Source organism: Danio aesculapii, chromosome 12 (genome assembly GCF_903798145.1).
Source record: "Danio aesculapii chromosome 12, fDanAes4.1, whole genome shotgun sequence".
Classification (NCBI taxonomy): Eukaryota; Metazoa; Chordata; class Actinopteri; order Cypriniformes; family Danionidae; genus Danio; species Danio aesculapii.
The window spans coordinates 23,611,608-23,622,150 of NC_079446.1; the positions used below are offsets into that span (position 1 = coordinate 23,611,608).

The following is a 10,543-nucleotide window of genomic DNA, read 5'->3' on the forward strand; positions in this document are numbered from 1 at the left end:
ATTTAAAGGGGGGCTAACAATTCTGATTTCAACTGTATAAACCTTGCAGTGCATGCTTTGGGATTAATTTAAGAGAGACACCATAGGAATCAGGGATATTATAGGTAATAAAAGCAAAAAAAAAAGAGAAGAGATTAAGTCATGTTTTAAATAACATTTTAAATAAAAATAGTTTTTACTTATTTTAACTAAATAATCATTAACTGAACAAAAATACAATATAAAACATATTTTATTCAGTCTTTTTGGCACAGTATTTCATATTTTTATTTAGTTTAGTGTAACTTAAAATTAACTCAGCTAAAACAGAAATAAATACAGTTATATAAACAGTTTTAGTAACTAAAAAGACACAACAAAGAATCAGAATCAGAAAGAGCTTTATTGCCAGGTATGTTCACACATACGAGGAATTTGTTTTCGTGACAAAGCTTCTACAGTGCAACAGGATTACAGAGACAGGACAAAAAACAGATAATAAATATATTTAAAAAAATTGAAGTAGTGAGTGCAAATATACAGATTGACAAGTGTATGTACGTGTTTATTACTATATACAACGTTATATGTGCAGCTGTTATGTGCAAATTGGCATGTAAAGTGTGTTGTTAAATAAGTGTATATGTGTATAAAAGTGTATGGCAAGTAGATGTTGGTTCCACAATTATTATCATCAATTATCATCAAAGCCATCAGAGCTTTAATTTAAATATTTTTAATTATTTAAAATCCATTAGTATCCTAATAATAAAAAAAACGTTAAATTAAAAAAGAAAATCTAGTGAAATTTCAAACTTATAATATCTAATAAGGCATCACGGTGGAGCAGTGGGTAGCACAATCGCCTCACAGCAAGAAGGTCGCTAGTTCGAGCCCTGGCTGGTTCAGTTGGCATTTCTGTGTAAAGTTTGCATGTTCTCCCCATGTTCATGTGGGTTTTCTCCGGGTGCTCCGGTTTCCCCCACAGTCCAAAGACATGCGGTATAGGTGAATTGAATAAGCTAAATTGGCCGTAGTGTATGCGAGTGTGTGCAAGAGTGTGTGTGTTTCCCAGTGTTGGGTTGTGGCTAGAAAGGCATCCGCTGTGTAAAACATGTGCTGGATAAGTTGGTGGTTCATTCCGCTGTGGCAACCCCAGATTAATAAAGGGACTAAGCTGAATAGAAAATGAATGAATGAATAATATCTAATAACTATATTTTTATGAGTATCTATTGGATTAACTCTTTGTAGGGCACTCATTGAAATAGCCAATAGAAAAACCCAGGAGTGTTACTGCAGGTTATTCAAAGATATTTAAATATGTATGACTGATGACTGTATGTAACGAAGTTAGCATATAGGGTTCTTTTTTGCCATAGACCAAACTAGGGTGCTTAAACTCTGTCCTGAGGACTGCAGAATTTCGTTTCCAACCTCAGACACACCTGAACCAGCTAACCAAGCTCCTAGACACTTCCAGGCAGGTGTGTTGAAAGAAGCTGGAGCTAAACTATGGAGCTAACCCATCCTAGACTAATAGCTAACGACTCACTGCTCTTAAGCTTTGGCCCTGATTTATCAGGGGTTGCCACAGCGGAAAGTACCATTAATCTGTTAAACTAAAAATGCAGGTTCAGTTGCAACCCAGCACTGACAGTAAACTAGCTTGTGCAGAGAAATACCCATACACCCTCTTAAATACCCATACACTCTTCACGCACACACTTCTGAAAATTTTGATTTATTACCTATAATATCAGCTATACCGCATGACCTGTGGGGGAAACAGCAGGACCAGAGCATGCAAACTCCAAACAGACATTCCTCCTAGGAGTAATCACCTTCTTGTTGAGAGGCGACAGTCAATGAGCCACTATACTGCTAAGTATTTAGTATTTAATAAATAATTGTCTAATAGTATGATATCTAATGAATAAATATTAGTATGTCATAAAGCCAATGAATAATTACTAGCCTACCTCATAGAAAATACATTAGTAGTTAAAATGGTAAGTACTTGTAGGTTTAGAGCCTTATCTTTATCTTGACCAGGTTGATTTGTTTGTTGTTCTCCGTGCCAGACCGCTTGGTGGTGTCATCGAGCACTTTCACCAAAACATTAGTGACGACACTGGACTCGAGTACAGAAGAAATAATACACCTCTGTGGAGGTTTTCTTTCTAAATTGTTGGAAACTTCTTTAAAAAAGAGCGTAACTGAAAGATAGCAACTTTATTCGTTGACGTTTTATGATATACCGTTAGATTAGTTTGTCATTTTCGGTCTCAATGTGTCTAAATGTAGTTCGCGCGCTGTTTAGCTGACTAGGAAGTCAACCACAACAGTTGTTACAGGGAACAGGGATATAATATAGCTTCATTGTTGTTGTAGTATAGTATTTTAGACTTTCTTATTTAGCCATCATGCACAGAAGAGGAGTGGGAGCTGGAGCGATAGCTAAAAAGAAACTCGCTGAGGTACAGTACATTTGCAATGACTGTATTTCCTGCCAGATTTATAATATTAAAAAATTATATACTAACCTAGCTGGTTTGTTTTACTTACTGTCATAGGCAAAGTATAAAGAGAGAGGGACTGTCCTGGCTGAGGATCAGATCGCACAGGTAAACCCTGACGGCGGATTTGAATGACACCTTCTTAACGTGAAACAACACTGACTGAGCCCATTTTAATCACACCGTGTGTGTGTGTGTGTGTGTGTGTGTGTGTGTGTGTGTGTGTGTGTGTGTGTGTGTGTGTGTTCTTCTCGCAGATGTCGAAACAACTGGAAACGTTTAAGACCCATTTGGAGGAGTTTGCCAGCAAACATAAACAAGAAATCCGTAAAAGCTCACAGTTCAGAGTGCAGTTCCAGGAGATGTGCGCCACTATAGGGGTCGATCCTCTTGCATGTAAGTATTTGTCAAAGTGTTTCAAGGTTTTGTCAGTGTTTCTATTTAGGCCCAAATAGATATGTCATTTGTCACCCTGGATGAAAGAAGTCATCAGTGGAAATTGCTGGAAATTGAAATGCATGTGTTTAACAGCTGAAATCTAGAACCATTTTTAGTCAAGATATTACTAGAGAATCTGAGGGTTCAAAAACAATAAGTATTATAGAAAATCTCTAAATATTGTGAAAATTGCCTCTAAAGATGTCCAAATGAAGTTCTTCATGCATCTTTACTTCATATTTTAACAATTTTGCGCATTAAAGAAGAAAGGTATATTTTTGACTCATACAATGTCATTTTGACTATTCCCACAAATAGATAGACCTGCAACACAAAGCTAGTTTTGAGGTCCAGGCTCACAAGTTATGATTTAATATTAAGGTGTACTTTGTGCTCACATAAAAGCTGGGTGAATTTATTAAGTATACTTAACTATACTTGTTAATCTAATAATAAAGTATTATATAAAAATAAATAATATAATAATTTATACAGATTTCATGAGCATACTGGTACACTGTGCATACTGTATTAAATCAATTATATATATACCCATATCTCAAATTATTCAAATTTTATAATAAAAAAAAATTGGTATAATCCAAATTATTCTTAATCATAATAATTAATAATTTTATAAATGATGTCCTAAATATTTCTTATTATAACTCATAACATAGAGGATATTTTTTATCCCACCAGTCACAGCTGTGAAGAAATTCAACCTTTAAAATGGTTTTTAAAACTGTTTTGATTAAAATGTTTTGTAAAAACTGTTCTGATAAAATTCTAATCTTTGTGAATGAGTATACATTTTTATAATCACTGCAAGTCATCAGTAAATAACAAAATGTTATAATTAATTATATGAACTGTATTCTGTATGTGTGCAGCTGGGAAGGGATTTTGGTCTGAGATGCTTGGAGTTGGTGATTTCTACTATGAGCTCGGGGTACAGATCATTGAAGTCTGTTTAGCTCTAAAACACAGGAATGGCGGTAAGTTTTGGAAGCTCATAATGTTTAAATAATAATAATACAGTTATTATTATGACTATTATCAATAGACAGTGCTCTATTGTGACATATTGCATAAATATTTCTCCGATGTGTTTGTCATAACTAAAATCATAACTTTTTTTGGGGAAGTGTTTTAAATGATCAATAATAAGTCGATGCAACTGGGAAAAACCCTGCCTTATAATTAAGGCAATAACATACGCCATATGCCCCCATCCCTCCCCTCCCTCCTCTCTCTCTCTCTCCCCAACTTCGCTTGTTGTCTAAATACTGTCCTATCTAATAAAGGCAAAAAAAAAAATCTTTAAAAAAAAAATCTTGTATATCGTAAAAATTTGCACTATAAAAAATATACATCTAAACAGTAAATATTACCAATAAATGGCTTTTTAATTTCTGCAGGTCTCATCACATTAGATGAACTTCACCATCGTGTCTTGAAAGGAAGAGGGAAGTTTGCACAAGATGTGAGCCAGTGAGTTTCTTTTCGACCACATGGGTCAAAAAAGAGGGGGTTTTATGGATCAAAACTATTATGTTTTAGTACATAATTTTTATCGCATATTTATACCGAGATTTACAGACAACATCCACTAAAATGTAAATGTAATTTAGGGTAGCAATAGTTTATATACTAAGAATTATAGTCAAGTGTATTGAGAACAACATTGATGACATTAAAAGACCCCATTTGTCATTTTAAAATCTTGCCACTAGTACTAATATTATACAATTCAGAATGGTCTCATGTTATTATGTTTTAATAGGAACAGGTGAGAGTATGTTTTAACTCTGAATGATGATTGTGCCTAAATAATGGGCAAAATGATCATTTTGTTTACGAACATGAATGACATCACCAGCATAAGCATTTTGAGTAGAAATGATGATAAAATAAACGACACTGGGGCACATGATTTCAACCAAAGTTTTCTTCAAATATTATTTGAAACATATGCTTACTATCAATCAACCTAATTTGATCCAGATGCCAAAATGGGATGTCCCATTTTTCACCCACATACTGTTCTCTAGCTAATCTTAACACACAAATACTCTTACCACCCATTAAGGGATGATCTGGTGCGGGCCATCAAGAAGTTGAAGGCAATGGGAAACGGCTTTGGGATGATTCCTGTTGGTGGCACATATTTAGTGCAGTCTGTCCCAGCAGAGCTCAACATGGATCATACTGTGGTCCTTCAGCTGGCAGAGGTAATCAATAACACACACACACACACACACACACACACACACACACACACACACAAAGTCTAAAACTTTTAAGTCTCTGTGATGTCGGATCTGATTATTGGCCATGTTTTACAGAAAAAGGGTTACGTGACGGTGAGTGAAATCAGAGAGAGCCTCAAGTGGGAGAAAGAGCGGGCCTGTCATGTTCTTGTAAGTTTTCAAGACAAACAAAAAAAACACATTTATGTTTGAGCTACACGATTCTGGATGAACTGACAATCACAGTTTGATTGATTTAAAACTGACGTCATGATTCTTCCACTATCCTGGATAGATATTTATCAAGATGACTTGATTAACAAAACTAGTAATTTACTGGAGGTTCTGCAAACATTTTATTTGCTTCAAACGTGGTTTATGTATATTAATAGTATATTCTTATTTTAATAAATATTTTTTAATAATTTCAAAATGAATGATTCAATAACTCACTCATAAAAACGTATTTTCATTACTAGATGATTCTACAGTGGCCGAAAGAGCTTAACATGCTGAAATTTAAGAAAAACGGCAGCAAATTAAGAAAAGATCTTCATCCGTTTGACAGCACACGTGCTGCAAATCCTCACAACACAAACACATTTTTAAAAAACGTGCTGCATTTTTACACAACGCAAACAGTTAGTAAAACACACTGCATTTTCTCACAACTCAAACATTTTACAAAAATGCGTTGAATTTTCTCTCGACACAAAAAGAATGAAACAACGGAAATGTTTCAAGGGGACCCAAAAACATGACGGATGCAGCTGTGCCGTGACTATTGCTCAGTGAAGTTGTAGGTGATCTTTGAAAGGTGAGTTTTTTTTGTTTGTTTATTTTAATACCCCAATTTATTTATTAGCCTACATAACTATAACATAAATAGCTGGGTCCGTCACATATTAGAGTCCCCTTGAAAAATTTACGTTGTGTTGTGAGAAAATGCAGCGCGTTTTTAAAATTGTGTTTATGTTGTGAGGATTTGCAGCACGTGTGCTGTCAAACGGATGAAGATCGTTTAAATTGCAGCATGTTAAGCTCTCTCGGCCACTGTATGATTCAGCATTTTTGAATATCTTAATTTCCCAAATGATGTTTAACAGATTAAGGAAATTTTCACAGTATGTCTGATAATATTTTTTTTCTGGAGAAAGTCTTATTTGTTTTATTTCGGCTAGAATAAAAGCAGTTTTTAATTTTTTTAAAAACCATTTTAAGGTCAAAATTATTAGCCCCTTTAAGATTTTTTTTCGATAGTCTACAGAACAAACCATCCTTATACAATAACTTGCCTAATTACCCTAACCTGCCTAGTTAACCTAATTAACCTAGTTAAGCCTTTAAATGGCACTTTAAGCTGTGTAGAAGTATTTTGAAAAATATCTAGTCAAATATTATGTACCATCATCATGGCAAAGATAAAATAAATCAGTTATTAGAAATGAGTTATTAAAACTATTATGTTTAGAAATGTGTTGAAAATTTTCTCTCCGTTAAACAGAAATTGGGGAAAAAAATAAACAGGGGGGCTAATAACTCTGACTTCAACTGTAAGTTGCTTTTGAATTGTGAATTGAATCATTACTATAAATATGAATGTTTTTATCAGAATTATAAACCGCTATCCCAAAACTTCTGTGGCAGTTTGAATGTTTGTATCACAGAATTAATAATATTTGTAGAAAATACTAAACACAAAGAAAGTTTTATAACTAAACACCCTCAAAAAATTTATTTTTGCTACTTAAACTACTTCAAATGAGCTGAATCAAAACAACTCTCCAGTTTTTTGGGGGACAGCTTAATTGTTTTATGTTCAACCCACTTAAGTTTGTAAAACTAACAGTTAACTTAATTTGCATTGAGACATGAAGGAATTAAGTGGAACCCAGCATTTTTACAGTGCATGTCAACTGATGTCTCTGAGTCTGCGATCTTTAATCGAATAACAGTGCAGCTCTAATTCAAATCATCTGTTTTTCAGGATCACCTGCTGAAAGAAGGTTTAGCGTGGCTGGACTCTCAAGCCGCCGGGGAGCCGCAGTATTGGCTGCCTGCTCTGTTCTCGGAGATCTTATTACAAGACGTTACACCTGAAGAGGCCAATCAAATGACACCTTAAGAACAAGACATTATTTTGTAAATATGCTGTCGTGGCGAAGGAGACGAAAGCCAAGGTCAAAGAATGTCTTGTGCTGTGAGAGCTCAGCTGTTTTTGAAAAGAGAAATGGGATAATAAAAGTATCTGCTTTAAGTCATATCTCTGAAAACCTAACAAGCCTCAGTATGTTTTATATGTTAGTTATTTTAATACCTGACTCTTCACTGGAAAAGAACAGGAGATTTTGGGGAAAATAAAAGCCAATCATTTGTATGTGTATTTAATCTGACAGATGTTTATTGGTTCATTTTGTATTGTTTTATTGGATGTTTACCCAGTCCAAATCTCAAAGTGATACTGCAAGCATTACATAATAATAATAAAAAGATTTTATTTGCCTGTTTTAGATACATAATGGCTAATAGTTCAAGAGAAATTATATAGAGCTGCAAAATCCTCGACCATTCAGTACTATTACAAAGAGCTACCATATTTTCAAAACATTATTAGCTAGGAGTGTGCGATATCATTATCTAGATTATTTGTATATCAAAATCCATATTTTCAGGGGTATTTTTGATGACAATATTTTGCAGTGTGTGATTTATATTGATTTTGGCTGATCTAAGCCTGTCATGGAAAAATATGAAACTAAAACCACCAGGAGGAAGAAAGCAAGTCCCTGTCTTTATGACTGATTTACTCAATTATTCATTTAATTAATTTGTTTAAAAAACATCAGATTCATTAAAAAACAAAAAAATCTAATCAACCAACTTTATAAATGACTAATTAACTCACTCGATTCATTCCAACACCACACAGTGTTGCTCAGGTTTTCTCTTATGCTTTGTTTGGAATGAATTTCTATTGCCGAATAAAATTTGTGTGCATATGAATGGAAGTCAATGGGGTGAGTAGCAGGGTCGACATCTTGCATCGATTACATTAATAGGCTAGTATTGAAATATTTGGTTGCACTTTAGAATAAAGCTCCATTAGTTAATGTGTATACTAACATTAACCAAGCATGAATAATCTTGTAAAGCATTCATTAATCGTAGATCAATATTAAGTAATGCATTATAAAATCAAAAGTTGTGCTTGCTAACATTAATGCACATGAGTTTCTATAAACTAACCTAATTTTGTTTAACTTAAATAACATTACCTAAGGTTAACAAAGATGAATAAATAACCGTAATAAATGTATTACTACTAGTTTATTCATGTTAGTAAATACATTAACTAATGGACCATTATAAAGTGTTATCAAATATTGAACTCTACCAAATTTGGATTTAACCAATGCTAAAAGCAGTGCTGGGGTGATAAAACAGCACAATTTTGTATATGTAATTTACAAAAGAAAGTCAGTCAATTTACAATTTCATTAATAGAATGAATGTATATCACAAGGCCAGCTGTGCTGTCAATTTAAATCTTATTTTATGAGAACAGAATCTTTATAGTTACTAATACAAAGTTATTTTTAAAGAAGAAACCGTTTATAATAAAAAGGGTGGAAATATGTGCAGTTAACACATGGGTGGTGGCATATTTTGAGCTTTGATATTATGGGGCTATTTATGGGTTGGTTTTGTTGCAGAAACCTGGCAATCCTGCTGAAAAGAGCTGTTTTTTTACTGCGTCTTAACACTGAATATTGTATTTTCACTCTTGCTTTTGTGCTATTATTTAAAAAGTGATATGAACTAAAAAGAAACCCAAACAGGGATTTCTTTTGCTTTTAAAAATGATGCTCATTCTAGTTGCAATCTAGTAAAATGCATCAGCGAATGCTTTAAGACTCTCAAAATGTAACTTTGTTTGTTATAAAGTGATTCATCTCCTAAGTAGCATCAGCTCGCACGCAACGCTAATATCGTCAGTGATAAACATCGCACACCCCTATTGTCAGAAACAGAGTAAGCTAATCCGCATGACTGTAGACATGATCTTCAAACTCCTGCTGTTGCCAGTCATCACAGATCAGAGTGCAGAACGGGCACACTTTGTGACACTGTTCGTGTTGTGCCAGTTCATCCTCGCTGATGCCAGGAAAACTCTCCTGACAGTGCTGGCACACTCTAGCCTGCACGTGCAGAAAATGCAAAGAGTCAAGTCATTTTGTGCAGTGTTGAAACTCGTAATATTTTTTTTCATAAGTTATTACCTGTGTGTCTGTTTGTGCAGGATTTGCTGTAATATAGAAATAAAATATAGTTTTATTTGCTTGTTTTTAGAACAGTTTCCAGATTTTTTTTGTCCTAATCTTTATATTTTCCTTTTTTTATTATTGTACCAACCTGTCAGTTCATCAATGTCCTCAAAGTTTTCAGCGGAGGCTGGTGGACTTTGAGGTTGAGGACTGGAAATCTGATCAGACATCGCGGCAACAGATGCGACCTGGTAGTCGAACAATGTCCGACGAAGTTGATTTACTTCATCCTGCAACTCCTGTAGATTTAAAAAATAAATAAAGGAAATGACAAGATCTGACTAGTCATTAAAATATGATTGACTGGCATGAACTCTATAGCAACACATTAAAGGGATAGTTCACTCAAAAACATGACAATGCTTCTGTCATTATTTATTCATCCTCAGTTTCTAAAACTATGTCATATTATATGATTTTTTTTATTTTATTTAATGCCATGTCAGCAACAGTGGCTATTTTTATTTCATTTTTTTGTTAATCAAGTTTAATTATTGTTTTCTTTTGATACATAACAAAATATACTACAGGTATTTATATATGTTAATGTGTAACTCATCGGCCACTTTATTAGGTACACCTTAGAACTGCCTTAATCCTTCGTGGCATAGATTCAACAAGGTACTAGAAATATTCCTCAGAGATTTTGGTCCATATTGCCATGATGGCATCACACAGTTGCTGCGGATTTGTCAGCTGCACATCCATGATGCGAATCTCCCATTCTAACCAAAAGGTGCTCGATTAAATCGAGATCTGGTGACTGTGGAGGCCATTTGAGTACAATGAACTCATTGCCATGTTCAAGAAATCAGTCTGAGATGATTCACGCTTTATGACATGGTGTGTTATCCTGCTGGAAGTAGCCATCAGAGGATGGGTACACTGGTCTTGAAGGCATGGACAACACTCAGGTAGGCTGTGGCGTTGACCCAATGCTCAATTGGTGCTAATGTGCCCAAAGTGTGCCAAGAATATATCCCCAACAGGATTATACGTCCACCATCAGCCTGAACAGTTGATACAAGGC

General features: G+C 34.4%; 2 protein-coding genes across 2 annotated transcripts in view; one reads left to right on the forward strand and one right to left on the reverse strand.

The window, feature by feature from the left end:
* The first annotated feature begins 2,112 nt into the window (after window positions 1–2,112).
* snf8 (SNF8 subunit of ESCRT-II) lies at window positions 2,113–7,581 on the forward strand. The gene is made up of 8 exons (XM_056469254.1): window positions 2,113–2,459; window positions 2,556–2,606; window positions 2,756–2,894; window positions 3,830–3,934; window positions 4,358–4,430; window positions 5,029–5,170; window positions 5,285–5,359; window positions 7,176–7,581. Exons 1-8 carry the CDS (start codon window positions 2,406–2,408, stop codon window positions 7,311–7,313), a joined length of 777 nt encoding a protein of 258 aa, XP_056325229.1. The 5' UTR covers window positions 2,113–2,405; the 3' UTR covers window positions 7,314–7,581.
* An 18-nt stretch (window positions 7,582–7,599) lies between these two features.
* Window positions 7,600–10,543, reverse strand: part of calcoco2 (calcium binding and coiled-coil domain 2) — a 13,132-nt gene continuing 10,188 nt past the window's right edge. The window contains exons 11-13 of the mRNA XM_056469253.1: window positions 9,602–9,752; window positions 9,469–9,494; window positions 7,600–9,387 (exon numbers count right to left, since the gene is read on the reverse strand). Of these exons, the coding sequence (XP_056325228.1) occupies window positions 9,226–9,387; window positions 9,469–9,494; window positions 9,602–9,752 (339 nt within the window). The 3' untranslated portion in view covers window positions 7,600–9,225. The remainder of the gene's footprint in view (window positions 9,388–9,468; window positions 9,495–9,601; window positions 9,753–10,543) is intronic.

Bases quoted from the DNA above. Each gene is read 5' to 3' on its own strand.
- snf8 (XM_056469254.1), top strand. From the start codon at position 2,406: ATGCACAGAAGAGGAGTGGGAGCTGGAGCGATAGCTAAAAAGAAACTC. The intron at 2,460-2,555 runs GTACAGTACATT...TTACTGTCATAG, and splicing joins CTAAAAAGAAACTCGCTGAG to GCAAAGTATAAAGAGAGAGG. The intron at 4,431-5,028 runs GTGAGTTTCTTT...CCACCCATTAAG, and splicing joins TTTGCACAAGATGTGAGCCA to GGATGATCTGGTGCGGGCCA.